This window comes from Hirundo rustica, chromosome 2 (genome assembly GCF_015227805.2).
Source record: "Hirundo rustica isolate bHirRus1 chromosome 2, bHirRus1.pri.v3, whole genome shotgun sequence".
NCBI lineage: Eukaryota > Metazoa > Chordata > Aves > Passeriformes > Hirundinidae > Hirundo > Hirundo rustica.
Window position 1 is genome coordinate 18,622,403 of NC_053451.1, and position 24,163 is coordinate 18,646,565.

General features: G+C 41.0%; 1 protein-coding gene across 20 annotated transcripts in view; it reads right to left on the minus strand.

The window, feature by feature from the left end:
- The window catches only part of BBX (BBX high mobility group box domain containing), a 141,024-nt gene that overhangs the window by 12,931 nt on the left and 103,930 nt on the right, over nucleotides 1-24,163 (minus strand). For 16 of the 20 annotated variants that reach the window (XM_040054298.2, XM_040054336.2, XM_040054320.2 and 13 more), the window contains 5 exons: nucleotides 23,781-23,861; nucleotides 20,416-20,496; nucleotides 17,337-18,252; nucleotides 16,334-16,472; nucleotides 13,039-13,187 (listed from right to left, as the gene is read on the minus strand). In XM_040054298.2, the coding sequence (XP_039910232.1) occupies nucleotides 13,039-13,187; nucleotides 16,334-16,472; nucleotides 17,337-18,252; nucleotides 20,416-20,496; nucleotides 23,781-23,861 (1,366 nt within the window). The remainder of the gene's footprint in view (nucleotides 1-13,038; nucleotides 13,188-16,333; nucleotides 16,473-17,336; nucleotides 18,253-20,415; nucleotides 20,497-23,780; nucleotides 23,862-24,163) is intronic. The other 4 variants (XM_040054329.2, XM_040054312.2, XM_040054363.1 and 1 more) reach the window with 2 other exon arrangements.

A 24,163-nucleotide genomic window follows, 5' to 3' on the forward strand; every position in this document is an offset into this window, starting at 1 on the left:
CTTATTTTCGTTACTATCTGTCAGGTTATACCCCATCTATTTGAAACAGTCCTTGATATATCTTCCACAGCTGTTACTGTGTCTACAGTTAGCTTACTCTTCCCTCCTTTAATCTTTCTCCCCATTTTAAAGACTTGTTTAAGACACATTTGTCACTTTTTGGGTGGTTTGACCACCCAAAATTACACAGGAACTGAAGCTGGAGTGCAAACAACTGCTCTTTCAGAAGGGCTAAGAACTGAATAATTCCAATTGTTCTCCTGCACTGAGACTGGTGGGGTCACACAGGAGCACCCAGCCCCACAAACTGTGCACAACAGCCCAAAAGTCTGCATGGCCCTTGCCTTCTTCCACATTCTGTTTATTGGTAGTTTTGTATATTTAGTGAACTTTCTTTTCAAAGATATGGCTAATAAAACCTTTAACTTTTTCTGGCTTCTTTAACTCTTCAGTGTGTGAGGATGTGGACTAGATCAAGAGAATAGCTGTAGCACATTTCATCTTGTTAGCAGTTGCCCTCTGCTCTTCTGTTTGATTGGGAAGGACCTTCTAATGTTTTATTGTCTAAGAATTGAATCAGATCTAGTACATATGTGCAAAATCATTTGAAACTTTAATTTGTTTATGATCTTATGAACCATGTTCTCTTGTAAGCCATTTTCAAACTTGTGCATCATCTCTATTTGGAAAAAAAGCACACAGATTCAATCAGCATTTTGAAGTGCTTAGCTCTAGCAGCCAACCTTTCCCAAGCAGAACTTTGCTGTACAACTGATTTTTTTGTTAAGAGTGCTCAAGAGGAAGCACAGGAAAAGATCCACCCTCTAACAGTCCAATTAAGTAGAAACACCAGTAATTGCAAATGCGACTTTCAAGTAACTCAACTGGGCCAACAGTGACATGTTCAGATAAGCTTTGTGTATCAAGACCAGGATCTTAATTGGAATGTATAATTAAATAGGCAGCTTTCTCTCCAGATTTCTTATTTGGGAATTCATAAGTGTTGATTATATTTTAATGTAATGGTCTGGTTGTAGTCCAACACTATCTGTTAATTCTGATTTGCTCTAATTAGCACTTTGACACTGCGGTCTACTTCTAGCTTGACTGAGTTTATAAGGCTTTTAATCTTAATACTACAACTCACTTTTTTTTTTTTTTTTTTTTTTTTACATTTAATAAAAAAAATAAGACATGATTTCAAACAATGAACAACACAGAGCCTTGATTAGGTATGTGTTTAATTAGATGTGTTGTATGTCAGGTCACTAGAAATCATCTTGATTGATCACTACAGTTGAGGGTTCCCTTTTATAGTTTTTTTTCTCATACTGTATGTGTCAAAAAAATAAAGAGAAAAAAAAACCTTGAAAGGTAAAATAGGCAATAGTGGAGGACAAGGAGTATATGATGCTGGCATGTTTGACTAAGAAACAGCAGAAGGTGGCTGTAAAAACTCAGATGCAGTAAGTATTTTCCCCCTCCATGTCTTTATATTATTTATATTCCCTCTTCAATTTTTTTTTTTAATCCTTGAAATGAGACTTTAAAGTATTAGTCTACTTTCTTTTTTACCTCTAGCTCTAAAAGAAGCTCTTTATCACTTCAACATAACATTGCTGCCCTACGGTCTTGAAGAAGGAAGGATTGGGGGTGAACAATGAGTATTTTGTGTGTGTGTGGGTGGAGGGTCAATGTTGAAGGGAAGAGAATCTTTTCTCTAGCAGTTTTAGTGGACACTGGGTTTAGAAATCATTTCACTGACTTCTTTACGGAGTATTATTTAAGTAGACATAAAACTTGGAAATCACACTAAGGCCTCACTCACAAGACCCTTTGCACCCACCTTTAGAGGAGAAAGGAGACCATGTTTCAACAGCCCTACATCTAAACTATGTGCTCCTCCACCTCCTTCAAGAGGAACAGTATCTGACTGCATCAAGTGACAAAGGTATATCCACACAGATGCTCCAAATCAGGACCTGGCTTTGTTCTGCAGGAAGGATAGGGCTAGCCAGGTTTAATTCCCTGTACTTTTCTTTAATCTGTCTGATGTCCATTCTGCTTCCACGCTGTCCTACATTCAAGAGCTGTAGGAGCTCAGGGATTTTTCAGGGCAACATTCTCTAGACGTGAAATGAGGTTCTGCAGCTACTGTGCAGTCCTGCCAAGAGGTAGGTGCATGCTCAGCTCTCCATGACAGCGGCATGGGCAGAACTACTGGGTTATTTCTGCAAGCAGAGTTGAGAACATGGCATGAAGGTGTGGGCCTTTAGGCATGCCTACACCACTGCGGCAGAAATGACTCTGAGAGAGACATATCCAGGGGTCTGTGCCAGATCATTTCCTCAGCTAGGTTTGTTAAAGGTTTGCATGGACAGTTTATCCTATTCTGCAGGCATGCAGAGGACACGTAGTCTTATTTCCCCCATATCTTTGTGAACATGAAAAATGAAGTCAATTGAATTGACTCAGCACACCACAGCTTTTCAGACCAAACCCCAACAAAACACAGACTTAAAAGAATTTCTTTAGTGATGCCTGTTATGAGAGAGCGCTGCAGAAATTTAACCACACTTAGTGAGGAACAAATGCTCTGTGGGTCTAAGCATGCTGGTATCAAGGAAGAAAGGTGGGCTGTAATGATTTGTCTTTATGAAGTAAAGCAGTGAAAATCTAGCCAGACAGAGCATAGCTTCAAGTCACCAGTGTCTACAGAACCACTTCACCAAGGAAGTGATGCCAAACAGACTGACCTGGCAGGAATTCCAGCTCTTCTGACAACAGGACACTGCTACAATACTGCTTTGGGGTCAGGCAGCAGAGATGCAGCAAGGACTGGGGACTAACAAGTAGAGACAGAAAGCAGCAGATGGTCAAACCAGGTGTAGGAGACAGCCGCCTGGGCGTGAGGCTCTGCTGCAGGAGCCTGTGCTCATCCAGCCCTCCTCCAGCCGGAATGGGTGCCAAAGGCACAGAGCTCCTGGCTCCCTCTGGCTGCAAGCCCCACAAAACAGGGCTCTGATGTGTGTGGGAGAGCTGCTGTGGGAGCAGGAGCAGGGACAGGGCGGCTTCACGCATGAGCTGGTGCTGAGACCAGTGAATGTGTTCACCCTCTCTTCTCCCCTTCCTGTGCCAAGGGCAGTGTTACAGCTGGCAGCTACACAGACCATGCAAGAGCCTCAGCACAGCTCACTAAGCGTACCCGCAAAGAGGCAATCACTGTGACTTGTTATTTTAAGTACTGCACCCCATCTTTCCCAGCTTTGTCGGTGTGGCAGGACAATAAAACAATAAAAGTCCCAGATGAGTGTTAACTTCCCCAAACTGGCATGGGTCTAGCTGTGCTTCTCAGCCTTCCGAAGGAAGAGATCTAGCTCTTGACATATTCAATTGCATTACTGTGTGCTCTCTGTAGCATTCCACTGGTGTTTAACTGGGCTGTACCCTGCTCTATGAACAGCTGCAAACTCTTAATATGCTGATGTGCACTGGTCCTCCCATGTACAGTGTGGTCAAAATTCACTCGGGATTTCCACACCAGAGACACATGGACAACACAATACAATCACAATAGATATGCCTTTACTGCACTTACTTTCCTTCACTCTTAACACAGCAGCCACACTGACTTTTCAAGATGAAAAACATGAAGTCAGCATGACCTCTGCTGACAGCAATCCTTCCAAGTGTCTCCTCTGCAGCTATCCAAACATTTCAAACTCTTTCTTTCCGCAAAATTAATGTCATAAAAGCCAAAACCACACATTATGTAGACTTGTGACTCACCACAAGTATAGATTAACCATAAAAAGGAGTAAAAATGTTCGTTTATTGCTTGATTCACAAAATGCTCAAATAAATCTTATCTGGAGATTCTGAGATCCCCATGTTGAATGCTGCAGAATATGGGACAGCTCAAGCCACACAGTTTAAGGCCTGTTGCCTAGGAGCTCCTGGATGGAGGATGAAGATCTGTAGGCAGCACATGAGGGAGAGGCTGTCCAGCACCTACCGAGGCCATGCTCACACTGCACTTGGCTGATCAACATTTTGATTTCAGTCACTACAGGGCACTCTTCAGAGTAGGCAAGACTCCACATTTTCTCCCCTCTGTAATTCAGGGGAAAATGCAGTTCCTTATTACTATACAGACATCCGCTGCCTTCCCTCTGATGATTATATGTGGGCTGTGTAAGGCTCCTAAGTTGCTTGTGTCTTTGCTTTAGTCTTGGGAGGAACTTAGCAACCTGGCTCTGCCCCAGCAAATGCACAGACACATCTTTAATGTTTAGACACTATGACATTATTCACGTGCTTAACTTCCAAGGACATGCCTCTGTGCTGTGCTGGAACGAGGCCAGGGTACTCAACACTTGCCAGGGTTGAACCTTTGATCATAGTGCACACTTCACTTCGTATCAAAACATGGTGGCTACCTTTAAACAAATGCAGCACTTGACATTTTGTTTACCCACATTTTTATCTGCAGATTTTAAGGTAGTTATATTTTTTACTCTTTATTTAATCATCTATTAAACACTGTTTCCTTTCGCCCAGGAAAATTTAAACACCCATTTTTCTTAGTATTTTGTCTACATGGTTTATTAATAATTCAGGAACAAAATCTGAATGACACCAAATAAAAACTATTCTAATGCATGCCTTTTTTACACCAACATGGAAGCAAGATAGCTACTCCTCATAAGCAACTCCCACAACATATTCGTTGTACAAATACAACATGACAGAGCAAGTAATTTCAAATTATTTGCACCATGGAATGCAGAAGAGCAGGCAGAGCCTATGTGGGAAGATAGTGCAGGTGTAACACAGATGACAGAAAACACAGCACCAGGACAGGAGAGGAAATTACATTTCACCTCTTAGGAAAAGATTATTAACCATAAAGGTAGCTGGGAAAACTGGAGATGGGAACAACAATTTTATTTTCCTAGAGATGAACATGGGTTGGGAAAAAAAACCAGACAAAATTAATGGAGTTAAGTAAGCAGAATCAGAGAGGCTTTTCTACACTACAAGAACAATGCAGGAGAGACCACTGTGGAACAGCTAAGGAACAGCCTGGGCATTACTTGAATAGTGTGGGCAACATGATGACAAAAGAAAAAGGGCCCAGCAAAGCAGGCTAAACTATAATTCTGTATACTTGAAAATGCCCCTCAGCGTTGTGCGGTCCCAGTGTGCAGGATTATTGATACTGTACCAAGAAGATTTTAGAGAACTAACAGTGGACAGATAGCAGGTAGATGAGGTCCAGAATGTAACTGAAAGAAACTGCAGATGGTATTTTCAATATGAAGCAAACAGAAAGCTGGTTTAAGATTTCTACAGAGGCAGGGCTGGAGGTTGGTACTTCTGAGATCTGGAGTAGAAACAAGCGCTTACATCCTGACCAGGCTCTTACACCTTGACCAGGCTCTTACCTTGATTAGCTGCAGTCTGCAAAGTTCCAGACAGCAAGAAATCACAGGAATAGGGAGATACGGAGATGCACAAATGCTCTGGCAAAATAATATGGTTACTGATACAGAAGGATTGCAGATCAGAGCAACCTAAAGACTACACAGCTGTGAGCTCTGTAGAAGATAGAAGTTTTCAGAGCCAACTGCAGAATTGCCCTTGCTTTGTCAGCTCTGCTGCATGGCATCTGGAACAGGGAAACTGTAATTAAAGGGAGATGCCAAGTAATAACAAAACAGCATCATACTGAAGAAGGTAATATCACCTGGAGCCAGGAAGCAATGAAATCATAGCAGACAGGGAAAATGAGGAACCAAAGTGATCAAAGACTAGAGAGCTGAGGCATCTCTGTCTAGAAGCATTTCCCCAAGACTGAACTGAGAAAGAAGGCAGCCAAAAACCTTAATTAAGCAATGCACCAGTACCTGTGTCCGGAACATTAAGCTTCTTTCTGTGCTTAAATTTGCTGACAATTTTGTGGAATAGGTTCTTTTTCTGAGACTGGAATGAACCTACAGACAACATTAATAACACATACTTTTAATTAGGAGCTTGAAAAAGAGTACAACAGTCACAGTATCTATGTGCTGTACAACCTCTCCTTCCTATAATACCAGCTGCCATTTGACGGGGAAGCACAAAACCTGACCTGCTGCCCAAAGGGACTCTGGAGGCTTTCAGCAAGCTGTAGTTCAACCCACCACCTCCCAATGTTTAAGTGCATGCAATATATTTTGGGGAATGAAGCCCTTAGGAAAGCTTAGCCATGCAATAAAACAGTAGGTTTTGTTGCTTGTTTAAAGATATGTTCTCTTTTGCACAGATACTGCGCTTGGCTGGCAGGGAGTAAACCTAACAGGGCTGGAAATACACCATGGTTTAGTTACAGCTGAGCAGTGTTTACAGAGCATCAAGAGCTCTCTTTCTCACTCTGGCACCCCAGCAGGTAGGCTGAGGGTGTTCAAGAGGCTGGGAGAGGACATAGTTGGGACAGCTGACCCACACTGGCCAAGAGGCACTTCACACCATAATAGGCACAAAACTGTGAGGAAAGACTTTTTTTTAAAGTTGTGCATTGCCTCAGGTACTGGCTGGGCATCAATTTGTCAGTGGTGAGTGCTGGCTTTTATATTACTTGTTTCCTCCCTCCAAGTTATGAAACTGTCTTCTTCTTGACCCAGGAAGTATTTTTCCTTGTTTCTGCCCTTCCTATTCTCTTCTGCATCCCACCGTGAGAGTGAGCAACAAGGTGGGAACCAGCCAGGGCCAACCCAGCACAGGATGCAAGAGCTATCACTGCCTTTCTGATGACCAGAAATGAGATATACTAAGTGTAAAAGTAAAAGCTCCCAGAGGAGGATGGTGAGGTTATGTCCAGCTCATGGTATCATTCCTACTTTGCCAGCAGACTTTACTAGGAGCAGTCAGAAGACATCTTCAGTGACACTAGATGACAAAATATGCCACTATCAGAGGTCACCAAGAAGTTAGCTTTTGCCTCACTAGGGGAGCTAATCAGTGATCTAACAACAACACAGACATATGAGATGCATAATCTCCACAATGCAAAGCCATTTTTAGTGAGTTTACGGAAACTCAACTTCAAAATCTTATTTCAAAGTGGACAAGTAAGTTTTCAGGTTAGTTCAGAACAGACCAGCCCAAACAGAAATGAGATGCTGTGCACGTGACGAGATGATTTATAACCTAACGAAAAGGTGTCTTTTCCATCTGTAGCTCACCTGGAACAGGATTCTACCCACCACAAATAGTGGCCTTTTCTACTCCTCCTCATCCTTAAAAGGAACCAGACACAAACACTGGCTACTGGGACACAACTACAACCATACAGGAATGTGCAATCAGGATACGTCTACATTATACATCTGCAAATTGCCACCTCAGACTGCATGTTCAAGGAGAGAAAAGAGTCAAGTGCGTGGCACACAGAAGAAATATTTAGCCTTATGAAGCGAAAGCCGTTCAAAGACACTAGGCTGTCTCATCAATACTGAAAATTACTGAAAGAAAGCTAAAATCCAGCCAGAGGCAGGCATAGTAACATCTTGCACATGTCGGCACACGTTGGCTCACTGCTACTTCTTTTTTAATACGGAAGAAATCAAAACTTTGGAGAAAGCTTAATAAACTTCCAAAAATCCAGAAGTCAAACAGCAAACTAAATAAAGTCCAAGCAAGAGATCATCTTAGGCAACATCAGCTTGAAATAGCTTCACTAGAACCTGTATAGAAAATACAATAGAAGTACAGAAGTATACAAAGAAGAGCCATATTCACGGAAATTTACTGAATCGTTTTTCTTCAATTTTTACAACAGCTACTTGAGTACAGAGGACTAGTCTAGTGTCAGTGAAACAAAAAATGTAAAGGAATAAAAAAGCTCACAGAGCTTGAGCAAAAGCTTAAGTGAAAGAACTAAGCTTTTCTTGATACCAAGCTCAAATACTTCATCCACATCAACAGAATCAAGTCTTCCCACCAGTTCCACAAGACAGAGGTACATAACTACATGACTCTTGTGACATTTTTATTATTACGTTTTAGTTAGCTGATAAGTGGTTTCTGCAGGTGCTTGGAAGAAGCAACACGTTATATATCACTGTATATACATATCACATGTCTCAATTTCTGCAGCTCAACCTGCACCATACAAACCATTTCAATCACTATCAGTCAGCCAGTGTCAGCAACTCAGAACAGAGTAACTGAGATGAAAAACTCAGGAAAAGATGACAAGCACTGCACAGAGGGGGAAACTCGTGTCTTTCATCTCTTTTTGCCCCATCAAAGGCACCTTTGTCATCAGCCTGTATCTGCAAAATGCCACTTTCCCACATGAAAAATCCAAGGACTTTAGTAGGGCCGAAAGAAAAGCTGCCTTTCAGTAAGGAAAACTCCTATTTCCTTCCCCTTTAGCTGTAACTCCCATGAGACAGTGCCCATAGAATACCTTTGGCCATAAATGCATTGAAAGAGAAGCTGGGCCAATAGCTAAGTAAGTCAACAGTTCATACTTGGACCCGACAATGTAACTTCTGACTCCACAAGAAACTTCATCCACACTCTGCGCCTTAACAGTGTAGGCACAGTCACCACGCAGGAGTTGATAGGATGCCTGGCTGGGCTACACCTGTTTCATGGAGACAACAGGCAAATATTCCAAGACTTTGAAGAAATGCCACTTGTGAACATTAAATCCAGAGAAAATCCATGACTGAAAAAACTAACCTAACCTAAAGTCTTGCTGTTAGGCAATGGACCCTAGATGTGATTTCCTACAGAAAGCTGAAAAAAACATTTTAATGTTAGTTTACTTGACACTGTTATACAGCCATCTACTCATCTTGCTCTGTTAGAAATATTCTACACAGCTATTCCTCTCCTTAACACTTCAGCAACTGCCACAGGATTTAATCCCTGGCTTGTCCATTGTGCTCACTGAGGGCAGTAGGAATTCCTCCTGGGATTACTTGCTAGGGCCAGTGGCAGCTGCTCAGGGAAGCAGCAGGCAAGAAAATGAACCATAACTGCATTTCCTCCATATTTCTGGCCACAGGCCTCCTTTGCTCTCAGAATGTTCCCTGTTTTTATTAAAGGATCTGATCAAACAGAGGACGTTTCAACAAGATCCTAACAAAACCAGGACAAACAGTCTGTGCATTTCTGCATCTCTCAGAGGAAGACGTTGTATTTTTAGGTCATGATCCTTGGAATGTTACAGCATGAAATCTCCAAGCATCTGAATGCTTTGAACCAAGCCAAAAAAACCCCAGAGCTAAGACCAAGAGGAATGCCACAAAGCAGCTTCCATTTTAATGATGCCTTCTTTCTAGTCCTAGAGGCCACAGACCAAAAAAAAAAAAAAACAACCCCAAACCGGCAATCTCTTCCCCAAATTAAAGCACACTGTGCATTCCCCTCTTTGCCTTCCAAAATGAAAGCTTTAGTGCAGTGCTTGGTGTATAAGTGAGCATTTCTTCAGAGTACAGAGCAGAACTGATGACTCTGCCTGTTGCTCACTTTTGCATACAAGCAGATTAGTGACTCACTGCAGACAGCTGACTTCTGTGTGGTGGGATGTTTTGGCACATACGACATAGGAAAGAAGAAAAAAAAAAGGAAACAGTCACAGCTCCAGTAAATGTCGGAGCAGGCCATCTGCACAGATTCAGTATAGCTGTATTCTTCAGCCATTTTGGGCCATTCTTATTGTATAGGCACATTCCCAGTTCAAAACGCTCGATGTGGATTTTCACAAAGCTTTATGGCTTGTTCAGTCCTGCTCCCATTGAAGAAAGACCCCCAATCATTTCAGTGGGAGCCTAATTTAGACAATTTGGAAACTGGGGGAAAAAATGCCTCTCATTTAAGAAAACATTCAAATTTTCTTTCACACATGTGGATGTGAATCAGCTTTCATGTTACAGGGCTCTTCAGGTGTCTTTATGTGAAAGAACTGGCTGAAGTGTGGACTGGACATGACAAGCACAACAGAAATAGTCAGTGGGCACTGCCCTACTGCTTTTCCACCTTAGAGCAGGAAAACATCCTGAAAAACCTGGCTGTGTGGTTAGGTAGCCATCAAGCCTGTTGTAAGCACAGGCTAATGATATTTGACAGAAAATCAATCCAGCACCATCTACTGCAAAATAAAACTTATTAAAGCATACAGTTACAGGTGGGGGTGGGGTGCAGAGAAACACCCTGAACCTAACAAACAAAAACATTTCTCCATTTTTATTCACCCAGTATCCTGGGGAAGGTTTAGAGTGCAGCACTCCAACATACTTTCTCAATTTTAAATATTTAGTAGACACTGTAGACTTCAAAAATTAAGTAGTCATCTGGCTGAGTAAAAATAGTTTATGATCCTGCACATGCTCATTCAAAAAAAGCAGCACATCATTTAAAGGAGTGTTTACTTAAACGTGTCCCTACTGATTTTTATCTGTTTTTGGAAACACCCAGAGGCGCCAAACACTTGTAGACATTATTTGTACTGGACAAGTCTTCTAATTACCTGATGGAGACACCCAAGAAAAAGCCTCACAGCAGAAACAACTCCAGGCAACACGGTAATGCAGAACAGCGCAAAGTGAAGGTCTCCCACATCCCAACACACTCACACCCATAAGACTATATTGACCCTTCATGGCTCATGCTCACTGCATAAAAATAGGATGTAACCTTTGTTTAATTCTAACGGTGTAAAAAAGCAGGGTAATCCAGAAAACCCATAACTGCACCAAACCAAGCTCTATTATTTTGCATGATATGCCAGTTTCATTTCCTGCAGTACTTGCAAGCAGCACAGCACACAGACCTGCTTGTGCTACACTTTTGGGGGCCAGGGTTCTCAAAGAGTCTCTATATTTATCACACTTCACCAGACAACAGTACAATGAGGCTCAGTAGCCTGTCAGTACATCACAAATTAAACTGAGGATTCAGCTTAATAAATATTTGACTCAACTGGAACAAACCTTACCCAACTAGTAAGATTGCCTGTATGCACTTTAGGTCAGATCATTTCAAAACCCAACTCACATCCTAGTTTTACACATCCTAAGAAAATAAAACACATTTAAAATTGACATACCATGAAATATTTACTTTTTAGAAATCCTTCTTTTCCAGAAGAAAAATGGTTTGTTGGGAAGTTTTTCAACTACCTCTTGAGAGCTGACTGAACCTTGCTCTTCAGGGAGTTGGAATGATTGCCACTAAACCATCAGCCTGCCCAGCTGAAGTGTGTGAATTCAACATTTGCTGGAATTATAAGCAGGTATCACTAGTTCTGTCTGGATTTAGTTTGGGGCTGTGGCTAGATGTTCACTGAAGAAAGGGCAGTGTTAGTATTCGATATTCCTGCCCTGGGGCTGCCTGTTGCAACCCCACAGCTCAGTTGGTGGAAAAGTTCATGTGACTGTTTACCATCTGCTCAGTGCAAAGTCAGCTGGCTTAATTTAAAGAGCCCTTACTGTCAGCCAGAGGCAAATACTCCATGACTGTCTCTGCAGGGCTGTGCCAAAGCTACTCAGATCAGGCTTCTAACCAGCCTCAGTGATGCTTTTGACCTTCCCTTGAGACAAGACCGAACATATTCCAAAGCTCTTTAAGTGATGCTAACAAAGATGAAAACTAAACTCTCCTGTATGAGCCTACCCAAAAGCAGAATACAGTTCTGGGCTACCTGGCTTGAGGCAGAATTCTAGCCCACCATTCCCAAACACAGGGCCTGCAGAAGTTTTAAACATACAGACACCTGAACAGGTAAATACTGGTGTGAGAAATCCAATGAGCTCCTACTACAACTTCAATTGCTAGATCACTGTAGTTAAGGATTTTCCTCCCAACAGATGTTGCTTAATTACCAGTGTGTTATCATACTGTAAAGCAATTAATTCACGCTCATTTAAGAAGTTCTGTCAAATACATACCATAAAACAAAATTAAAGGCAGCTGAAGTCAGAACTAGCTTGGTATTAGTACAGGTCTAATTTTGCAAAGTGGCTGTTCCACATCTAATTACAAAAATCAATACCAAAATTGGCATGCACTCGAAAAGAACAGCTGCTCAATCCTGCACACTGTAATGTGATTATTTGTGAAGCATTCAAAAGGCATGGATCTAATCCAGGGTCACCTGGCTAAAACAGCCATGTTAGACTTTAAAACCTGTCAGTCAGTGGAACTACCACTGTTGCAGAAAAGGAAACCAACTTCACATTGCAAACTGTGCCTGATGAGGATCCTTTTGAGCATCCTTTTGCCTTGTGGAATTACTGGTATATAATTCCTTCATTTTGTGATGCTTCTATACTGTATATATGCATCAGTATTTCTGCCACAGTAGTTTTACTCTGTCACTGTCACTTCTCTACCACCTGTGTGTCACAGGTTGTCTGTATTAAAAAAAATAGCCAAGCGTGTCATGAGTTCCTCCCTCCACAAGTCTCAGCAATGGAGCTGGGTACGGAATTGGTTTTCATGTCCTCTAACTTTTTTTTAATCACATCAGGATATTTTTTTCTCAAAACTTATGACAAAATTATGATCTTGATAAAAGAAAAATTCCAGACATTTCATTCAGACATTTCTGGTATCTTATGTTTTAATTTACAGACCCTAAAATTATAGTGAAACTAGAACTGGTATAAAACTAAGCTTAAAAAAAAAAAGTCAAACTGTAACCTTTGATTATATGCCCTTTTAGCCCCATTCTGTCTTGGGAAAAGTTGTGAATTCACTTACCTCACAAATATTCATGTTTTTGAAAAACTTTCTTGCTATGAGAAATACATTTCACGTACAAACCCTACCCAGTTCTACTTATCATGAAAATCGGGAATTGAGAGTGAGAACAATCAGCCTGAAAACTAAACCAGGTGAGAACCAACTAAATTTAGTGCTAGGAAATTTCTTCTTTGACTTCAGATTTTTCACAGGTAACAGTAAAGTAAGAATGTATAAATTCATGAGCTTGTCCCAGCACTGCAGCTGTTTAAGAACGTCCCACACTTGGCAATTTACCTTTGCTGGATTTTGGTAGTTCACATGAGCCGCTTCCAATCTTTCGCTTTTTCCTCGAAACAGCTGAATTTTTCCTGTCAAAGGTAATAGGACTGTATTGAGGGAGGCTGTTGAATTTCTTTGCAAATTCTTCTTCCAATTTTGCTAAGCTAAATGGGAAACAAAACCATTCAAATTAAATGTAACTCTTTCTGGAGGAAAAACAAATATACTGTTTAAGAGCATATGTGTGTATACACACACCCTTCTACACAGAGTGAGGGGAAAACAGGTAAGTGCATACACTGTAAACACCAAATCAGTATATATATTAATCTAAATTTGAAATGAGAATGCACATTTCTGCTTCTGCATTTCTAACAGTGCAAATTGATTACCTTAGTAGCATATGCTAAAATTAGGGGGAAAAAAAAAAAAAATAAAAAATCAATGTCATACTGGTGACATTTAGCTCTGTTTGCTGCCCAGATTTGTAAAAGGGATTTGTCTGTTCTGTGAGGTGAATGAACCAAGACAATAAAACCAGTAAATAAACCAATAAAATAACTCCACATAAAAGTTCTCACACCGGAATGAAAACAGCATTTCAGACTAGAAGAAGAATGTCAATCTAATCAATCCTCTGTGGATATTCTGAAACGTGAAGCTTTGGGGTGGGAATTAGTTTTGCATTTGCTCTGGGTGATTAGATTTTCTCCCCTCATATTTTATTTGCCGTGCGATGAAAAATGCAACTAGCTCATGCTTTCATGAAAGCCAACACGCCTTGTACTGCAGCCCCACTGAATGACTATCAGCAGATTAACTACAACTCCAGAAATCCACAGACAAGGTATGATTGCTCCTAACAGCAGAAGAAAACAAAGCACTCAAGAGGATGGCACAACATTTCCAGCTGTAATGACTACATTGGCTTGCGTAAGCACTCTGTTCCTGCAAATTTTTGCAGCCAGGCAGAAGTAGAAGTTGTGTTTTAGTAAAAGGCAGTGCACACAGTTAGGCAGGTTATAAATAGCACTGTCAATGACACAGGAACAACGACATTTTCCACTTGTTTTTAATTCTCCTTGCTATGAAAAACCTCAGCTTGACAGAAGCTGGCATGACTGTTGGAAGGATGGCCCTCATACACTTGGAAGTATCACAAGAAACATGGTACTTCTCTCTGCTTTCTGAAGCAGCACTTCAAACAAATTGCATTCTGAAAGCTTTGATACACAGAAAGATACCTCATTTTTCCTCTGTAATTATTACTTCTTTCAGTAAGCTATTTTCCACCTTAAAATACAGCCTCGGCTCTTTGCAGACCAGGTGCACGGTGGGGTTTGTTTGATTGTGTACACGTTTTATTTTGGTTTTAAATCACAAAGGTATCTGACATCAGCAGTGCTTGGTGCCGCTGCCTTTTTCTCCTCCACACGGATGTTCCCTGAGAGCCACAAAACCATCCGGTTTCTGCTCTGACAGCTGTCAGTGCAATGCCATCCTCTGACTCAGCTCCTCTCCCACTGAATGCTCCCACCTGCCTCAGCTCCTGCCCCAAGGGCATGTCAGGGGCTGCAGCTTTAATTGGGAAGGTCGAACCTCCTCTGACAGTGGATGAGCTGCCATCCTGGCTAGGAATTTATAACTCCAGAGATGTGCAGGCAACGGGGAGCGCTGCTAGCTCTGTGTCAGCAATTAATTATTTAAAGGAAAAAGAAAAAAACCATCCACACTGTCAGGAATTTTAAGAGCCTCTCAGCAGGCTGGTTAGACACGTGTAGCTGAGCTGAGGTGCTCATGCTGCACAGCCTAGTCCTGCCAGGAGATACATACAGGTAGAGCCCTGCCTGGAAAAGGAGTGGGCTCCTTTCTATGTGGAGAAAAGCACATCTGAGCCAGACCAACAGGGAAACGCGGGAAGCTACTGATGGGGAAGGGAAGTGGACAAAGGGAAAATGATGTCATTCTGAAGGGAGCAGAGGGACTGAAGTGGAGCAGGTAGAGGTAAAACCAGCTCTTCAAGTAGCCAGAAGATCAGGTAATGGCAATGAAAAGGGATACAGGATACCTTCTCCAGCACTTTTGCTTTACCAATTCTTAATTCTGTCTTTACAGGGTTTATTAAATAATACTCATTAATGACGCAACTGAACAAAAATGAGAGATTGGAAAATATGTATTTCCTCATCCAGCCAGATAATGAGGGTAGAACAGCATTGAATGAATGATTTAGACGATTTTCCTAGCTACTTTGAATAAGTAATTTGCAACTACTTTCTTTATGCTACAAGATGTGATCAGTTTTCCCACCATTATATGTGAAAAGTTTTTAATCTTTCAGCTTAAACTTAAAAATAATTCCAAAACTTGTACAAAGCTATAAAAATACAAAGTGTTCCATTTCTTCTTCACTAATTTTTGTTGACTATTCCAATAAACAAGACTTGGGGATTCCCACTGATTTAATATCTTTGCTGAAAGTGAGCTGCAACTAGATGTCACAAAGACTAACTTGTAAAAAGTGTACTGTAAACCCTCAAAACCAAACATATTATAATTTTAAGCATGAAATATGGAAAAACTCCCCCTTTAAATTCATTTTCCCATCTGCAAGAATTTGCAAGTATGAATGGCTACCCAAATTTAACTACTGCGCCTGCAGCTAAATAAATCTGTAATACTCTGACAAAAATCATTAACTTGTGTACCAGGAAAGTAATTCTGTGCAGCCTTGCTAATTTTAATGCATCTATACTCATTAAATGTTTTAAAGATATATTTAATTTCATCATGGTGGAGATAAACAGTTTAAATATATTTTCTCTACAACAGAAAAATGACATATTTATCATAATTATTTGCCAATATAAGAATATTGTTTATTATTCCTCTGTAAGCAATCTCTCAAAGTGGGCAAAGAGATCTATTTTTTCTAGTCTAATCTGCTTTATGATGACTGAACACCTACCCAGAACTTTAAACAGTGCTTGCAAAGTACTGTGAAAATGTGAGTAACCCTCTTCACCACTTTTTGAGCAGGTAAGTATCTTGTGGTTTGTTTAGAACTGAGCAAATAACATCATTCAAATTCACTTTCAGTCATGTAAACTGGGGTGATCTCAAAGGAATTGCTTGGCTGTATAAACACAGGTATTTAGCGCATGACTCAGTCCAACTGGGTGTTTTATTTTAGGAATTGTGATTATTTTGGTGTTCGATGCAGGTCACTTAGCTGCAGTGAGGAGGATTCACTCTTAGATTATTAGGCTGACCTAATTAAAACATCAAACAGTGCTAAACGACAACTTACCCAAATACAAACTCTTCCTTTGGCTTAGTCTTTTTCAGTTTTTTGTTCCCACTTGTCCCACTTGGGGAAAAGGCCCAGATTTCTTCATTCCAGCATCCTTCATGATCTGAGGAGTTACCCTTTCCTGAGCTTCTTTTTCCTGTGATGAAGGCAGAAAATTGTTTCCCATCTTCAGAAAAATGTTCCAAAACAAAGTACTGCAGTCAGTACTGCAACTTATGAAGCCTGATCTTTTTGAAGGCAGTTACAAAACATTTTTCATTTTATACTGGGCAATGATGATATTGACAACTATTCTGCATCCCCTGTCCTGTCTTTTCCTGTACCACCTCAAAAGTCAAGATCTCTTAAGGTATAAAGAAGAAAGAGATGAAGAGATATACAGTAATAAGCTTCCCTAAATTACAAACATCTTTTTTCTTTTCTGACTGTTTTAATTACACATATAAATCTACCAGTTGGAAAAATACATTTCCAGACATTTCAATGAAAGCTTCCAGAAAATTATCTTAAATTTGTCCTTCCAGAAGATGAAGGGTTCTCACTTACTGCCTACAGCAAAACTAACAACCAAAGCAAAACCAGAACACATTTGCTCCTTGCAGGATTGAGAACCATGCTCACAACCACGAGAGTTGTTTATATAGAAACAAGGTAATTGTTGGGGGTTACATACATCACAAATCCTGCACACATCTATCAGCAGGCTAACAAATTAAACAGCAAAACCTGCAGTCAAGAAGTTAAAACTCAGATCACAAAAGACGAAAATAGAGCAATTAGGAATTTGTGAGGAAAGCAAGAACACAGATCACAAGTCTTCAAACAACCCGCCCTGGAACATGGAGTCCAGCCACTCCACCTGTCCCTAGCATCTCAGGGGGCCAGACACAACATTCCCACTGCACGCTGCTCCAGCTTAAACATTGACTTTGGCTTTTCCTCCCACTCCAAGCAGGCTTTTGCAGTTCATGCTGTAAACAAAACACTCACAGCCACCCACCTCTGTCCACATTAGCGCGCAGAGATGTGAGCATGCCCTCTGACACCAGAGTTTTATAAAGAGCACCTTTGCAAGATCTCTCCGATTTCCTGGAGCCACACGTTTCTATCTTTTTAACACAGTCACTGTCCTCAGTTTTGACCTGTTCTGGTAAGCTTTGGGGTACCACCTCCTCTGTTGGGGTCAGTGGTTCCACTTTAATGTTATCAGAAGCCTCACACGGTACTTCCTTGCCGGCTTCAATACTAAGGAAATCGGGAGGCTTTGATTCTTTGGTGGTCTCCATCAGTTTCTCCTTCGATGTCTTCTTCTCTTTCGATTTCACTTTTTTCTTTGGTGATTTTGTATCCAACATGTTTCCCTTCACATTTGAGACGGGGCGGTTTTTTTTGCGGGGAGTGTCCGCGAGTCTCTCAGCACCCCAGTCCCCCTTGGCCACGGCTTCAATTGTGTACATTACACTTTCAATGTCCGACTCGGAGGACTGCCTCTTTTTACAAGATTTCTTGGGGGTGGATTTTTCATTTGTGTGCCGGTCCAACTTGTTTTTTTTCTTTTTCTTCTTTATCTTTTCTGGCTTTAGCCCAAGGATACTCATGTCACTCATGAAAAGCTCTGGAGAACGGCACATGTGATCCTTTGCGTTATCCTTTCTCTCAAAAAGACTGTTTTCCATTGCAAGACTAGTAAAGTCTCTGCATTTTGCAGTTTCTGATTCCTCAGCTTTTGTTTCATCTGGGTTTTGCATTTTCTCTATCTCCAGTTGTTCTACTTTTCCTTTACTGGAGTCTTTTAATGTTGTTTTCTCCAGTCCTACTTCCATGTCCTCTGAAACATCCCCTTCCTCATCCTCCAGCGCTTCCACTTTTGTTTTCCCAGATTCTTTCACTTTTACTCCTTCTGAAGCAAGGCACATCTAAAGTAAGTTTAAAAACAGTCCCATGAAACAAACATCAACTGTTAACATTACTTACTTATACTAACAGGGAATGTCTCTGGCATTTTAGTTTAGGAAAGCAAACTGTGCTACAGGACAGTACTGAAAAACAGGCTGAAGCCCTGCTGAAACTGATGCAGCGGGATGAGGGCTAAGCGCTACAATAAGGCTGGTGGGTTCTATTGCTCTAATAGAAAAAGACTCCAACTGAGCTCAGTGGTGTTTCCTTTAAGGCTCTTTATATAATCTGGCAACCCACTGCTAGATAGATTTTCACAATATCCGAAATGCAACCGAACAGTTGTCTCTGACTATTGCCACAGACAAGTTACTTGAAATCTCACATCCGTTCCCTTCAGCTTTCAAACATCTCTAATACAATTCCTTTCTCCATTTTCTAAATGGCCTTGAAGGAGGGAGGGAAAAAACGTTTACTGAATCTCACTAACTGAGATTACTTTCTTTTATTCGGATGTAAGAAATAATTTGGAAGGTAGTACAAAAGCATTCCGAATCTTTCTTCTCATGTCACAGGCTAATTTTGCAAAGAACTGCAAAGCAGCAGTGGTTGCCATGGTTATCTCCTTCTGGAGATAACACTAATGGAAACCAAAATCCTTATACTATCTGAGGAACATCGATATTCAAAAAAAGAGCTGTCAGAAGGTCCTCAAATTGCCATGTTCCTGCAGCACTCGCTTGGGAGATCATCTCTGTTTTGCACCACCTGTAAGCTATGTGGACACCTCTACAGAAGGCAGTCCTTCACGGCACCAACCAATTCCCCTTGAGAAGACATGCTTTGTTCTTGCTGTGTCCTCTCAAAGCCCCCAAGCTGAATTCCCAGCGCAGTTTTGTTTTTAGAACAAATGTCAACCAGTCACCTGGAGCAAAACCAGATGGAAGAGGCTTGCTTTGAACCAGACATCAGAAGGTTCCTACAGCTCAGCCCACAGGCCATGTGGTCAGTATGGATGTACCTCCCCCAGACACCTGGGCTCTCTTTAGGTCCACTTTAGATTTCTCAAATTGGCAAGGCTTTTTTTCCTTGCAAACTAAAAAAGTCTCTCATACTAATTTATGTAAGAACATAACTCCAACGACTGGGATGTTTTTGCAGCAGGTTTCCAAAATTCTTGCTGCACAAGGTAGAAACTACTGATCTTGTTCAGGACAAGCTGGGCTGAGCAATGTAAAGCACCACAGCTGGGGCAGCACATAGTGTCTATTGTAAAGCAGGTCAGACCAGGCAAAGGAGAACTCCACAAATATGCTGACATGGTACAAAGGTACTTCTTTGACTTTTTTACTACACTGCAGTGTTAAGCACAGCGTGTGATTTTTCAAAAGCTAAATCTTTAATATAGAGCTCATTGGACTAAGAATATTTTGTCAATTTAACATTCATCTCTTAGCCAATGGATCTTTTTCCTTTTATACATTTGCTTCTTCTGCAGTAGCCAGCAGTACAGAGCTATAAATGTGGCTACAAAAAAAAGTGACTTCTGTCTTGTCTAAATAAGCTTGTAACTAAACCACCTTCAAGACTGGGAAAGCTTAAAAAATGTGTTTAGAAACAACAACAAAAAAAGGCAAAATTTCAATAAAGTGCCATTGGTTTTAACTGCTCCCAGAAGGAAGATCTGCTGAGAGTTATCATAGCAGAACTTCTATAAAAGTTATTGACCTATTAGTTCACCTGAAAAATTAAATGGGCATGAAAAGCAAAAATAAATGAAAGCAGCTCGTGACCATTAACAAGAATTTGTAATGGCAATGCCCAAATTTGGTAACACAGACATCCAGTCCTCTCTCTCAACTATTTGTGTCCCTCAGCCAAACCCCAAAACCTCAAAGCCTAAACCAATTGAATCAAGTTCAATTGCAAAGTCCCTTCACCACCAGGAACTGGTGGTACTTCCCAGCTGCACCGGACTCTTAGAAACCTCTAAGTTGATGCCTAATCTGGGGAAATCTTGACTTGTGGCATCTAAGCCATGATAATTTATGGTTCTATAATAATAACAGTGGTGCAATTATAACTGCATCACTGTTCTGCCTTGCAGACTTTGGCAAGCAATAGCTTCGACTTCTCCACCACACTGTACCGGGGGCCATCAGTCACCAGTGCTTTAGTATTACCTCTGCCAGCTGAAATAACGCTGATGTTCCACACTGTTTCGTTAAATCAGAAGGCCCCGAACGGGATGTACTTGAAGAAATCTACGGAGAGAAAAACCAACACAAATAAACCATTCTTTTATCACTACCAATTCTTTTATGTTTATGACACAGATTTGAACAGATTGTATCCCCCTTCCCAAATTTCATTAATAAGATGATATACTGAAAAAGAAGTGCAGACCGGCGCATGCTGGTATGAATAAAAGCCCACTCCAACTGGGCTGGTGGGTAATGCCACTGTACTCTAAAAGTCACTTGAAGATTTGAATGTTACATAAAGATTTGGGGTTTTTCTTGTCAGGACTCCCTTTGAGGAGCAGGATGAATTGAAACACATGCTCTCCCAGACTCCAGCAGTTAAGCAACAATCTTCACCAGTATGCAACTCAGCCGGTGGTGTTTTTAAAGACTTAGCAGGACACTGGATTCCAAAATTTTTCATTATTTCATTTCATTATCATAGGTAAAGGAGGCTATTCCTTTCAGGCTATGGTATTGCCTTTTGGTGTCCTGTAGGACTCATATAAAAGAGATGCTCTGAACCCAAAGTTAAGTAGGAGCCCTCAAGTCTTTGGTAATCTTTACTACTCCTCAGAGTAAAAGGAGGCTCTCATGCAAACATGTAGCTGATTATCCTCCAGAATCTTTATCCTGTATGAGGCCATGATCCTCTTCAGTACTTTGAGTGTTTTGTATCAGTTTTGAGCTAGGTGCAAAGAAATTACCTTTTTCTAAACAAATTTCAAGTATCAGTATTAGGATGGCCACTAGTGTGAAGATAATGTTGTATTTTTAAGGCCATATCCCATTATCTCTGACCAGGCTTGGGGCTTTCTTATACCTCATTCTTTAGGCTGCATAAGAAAGTGAAGTTATAAGGGACTTAGGAACTAAAGTATTTACACCCTATCCCTATGCTCTCAACCAATATAGGCCTACAAAGTCGACTGAAGAATTTGGCCTGTCACTGCCATAAAGGAAATAAAAAACAAGATTGTCTCTACATCTCCTGGAAGGTGCAGCTCTTCCCAGCACCTCCCAAGCTCTGGCCATTAGAGCTCAAGCCTCCACATGCTGCTCACAGCCAAGGGCTGTTAGTGCTGGGAAGGGGCCTCCTTGCCTTGGTGAGGCGATGCTCCGCTCTCGCACTGCCTGCCTTCACTCTTGTGCCTCTGCATTGAACGCTGCACAGAGCAAGGGACTCAGCAAAGCTGGACAGCAACAGCCTCCCAGGCTTTAGAATGCAGAGCGTCTGCTCCAATCATCCGCAGAAACTTAAGAAATCCTCAGAATTTTTGGAAAATAATTTAGCCCCCTTCTGCATTTTATCTTAATCACCATCTATGAAATACTGTGAAATATCAAAAAGGAAGGGATAGGGAAGATGGGGGAAAAAAATTGAAGATAAAATTGTTTAATCCACATAGCGGAGAGATGAAGTAGGAGCAGAGCATTGTGGTATGCTGAAGAAGACACGCTCCCACGCACCAGCCACTTGCCATGCCAGCAGCATGGAAACAGTAGTGCAGTCCCCTCCAGTGCACAAGTGAGGTTTGGAGTTACAGTAGCATAGCACAGCTGACTGCCAAATCCACTTGCAAACCTAAGACACCCTCGAGGTGATTATGAACATGGTTTATTTGGGATGCTCCAAACCAGGTCCTGAACTGCTATCTGAAAATTTAGGCTGAATCTCTCACATATCATTTATCCAACTACGATCCAACATTAGAGATCTCCAAAACTGGGGAAAAAAACACAGGAGAAAAAATCAATAGCACAGATGTACTACAAGAGCTAGAGATGTGGATGATGTGCCTAGCACATCAGCTGTGTTTTTCCCTGTTTGAATCAGAACCTTTAACGTCCATTTTGTGTATTAAATTAGGCTTGCAGGAATCTGTCTGAGCAATCGCTGAGATCACGGAAACCTGTCCAACATACATCACCCTGCCAGACTTAGCTTCACTTTTTCTGCCACCTGCAGTACAAACTGTGCACTCCTGTGGACAAGCATCTGTCCTTCTACTAAATTAGGGCTTTGCAAGCTTCACAGTCAAATCACAGCTTCTAATACTGACTTCTCAAAATCAGGCTGCACTCAGCAATAAGCCTTACTCTGGAACAGCACTTCTCAGCCTCCTGCTGTCCTGTTGGAGACCTTATTAAAAACTTCTGGTGTCTCTGAGTAAATACCACCAGCCCTTCTGCTGTCCCAGAGCTGCAACAGCAAAATACCCTTACGGATCACTGATCACAGTTAGGTGTATCCACCCTTCCACAGACACTGCTGGCAATAGAGCACATAGCCAGAAACTCTACTACTGCCAGAGACTGCCTGTACAGTCAGGCAGATTTTCTTCCACTCATAAATTCCTATAAAGCCATAGTCTCACAAGAATATCCATAGAACAAGACATTAAATACTTTCACTTCAATGTTTCCAACCTCTGCCTTTTTCCCCGAGACGGACTGACCTCACCAGCAAGAATTACAGGGCTGGCTGCAACTAGATAGGATCGAGAGAACCATTTTCCTTACTGAAATAGGATGTGAATTTGAAATAAAAAACTAAAACACCACAACAAAAAAATAACAGAAAGTGTACAAGTAATGTGCTAGTATATCCCCTTATTTGTCTAGAATACAGCATGTATCTTCATCTTTCAATCAACACAAAGAATAGCATTTGAACATCAAACATCAGAGATTTTTGAGTGAATCATCCATATCAAAGAGGAGATCTCTATAAGGTTATATTTAAGTCTTACAGAGAATTTCTAGGACTTTGAAGAAACCTGACTCTACATTTCTGATTATTACTGACAGCTGCCAATTTCAGAATTTAATATACTGCATCAACTTCCAACTCTTCATACAGATTCCTGATGACCTCAAAGTCTACTTTTCTTTTCCTATTCTCAGTCCCCGATTAAGCAATGCACCTTACAGTCATTATAACTAAAGCTTTATTTTTTTAATCCTGGTATCCAGCTCCTCATTAAGAAGAATACTGTTATCTCCTGTCTGTGCTGGTCTCCTGAGCATTGTCTTTATTACAGTTATAAAGCTAATTTTCCTAAAAAGAAGTGTAACTTTCCATGCTCTAAGAAAATACACACATTCAGAAATGTTTAAAAGACTAGGTCCCTGGGACCATAGCCACTGCCTACTTCTCTTGATATGTCATTATTTACTAATCTATGTTTCTGGAAATACTCAATTTGATACTAGAGCAAACCTTAAACAATTCTTTTTTTTTTTTTTTTTGTGGAAAAGCTACACACATCTTCCCTTTCTGACACTACCGGGTATAACTTTACCTCTGCCAACTGGAAGAGTGCCGACTTCCCACAGTGCTTTACTGGCTCGGGACTTGGCAACTGGGAAGTATTTGATGAGATCTAGGTTACAAATGAACAGAGGAGAAAACATTTCAGTGGCATACAGAAATGACAGAAAGGAAGGGTGGAAAAGAATGGAAAATAAGAGATTAGTTAAATCAGTCACTTTTAGTTCTTTCTGGCAAAAGGCCCTATTTCAGACAGGCAATCCCACCCAAGAAACACTTAACAGATATGTAGAAAACAGGAGAATACAAGCAAATACATCATTCCTTCCTTAGATTACATTCATGGATATTCTATGTTTGTACTGTCCACAGCTAATATTCTGTCATGCTGTGTGTGTTGCGTCTGCTTTATGT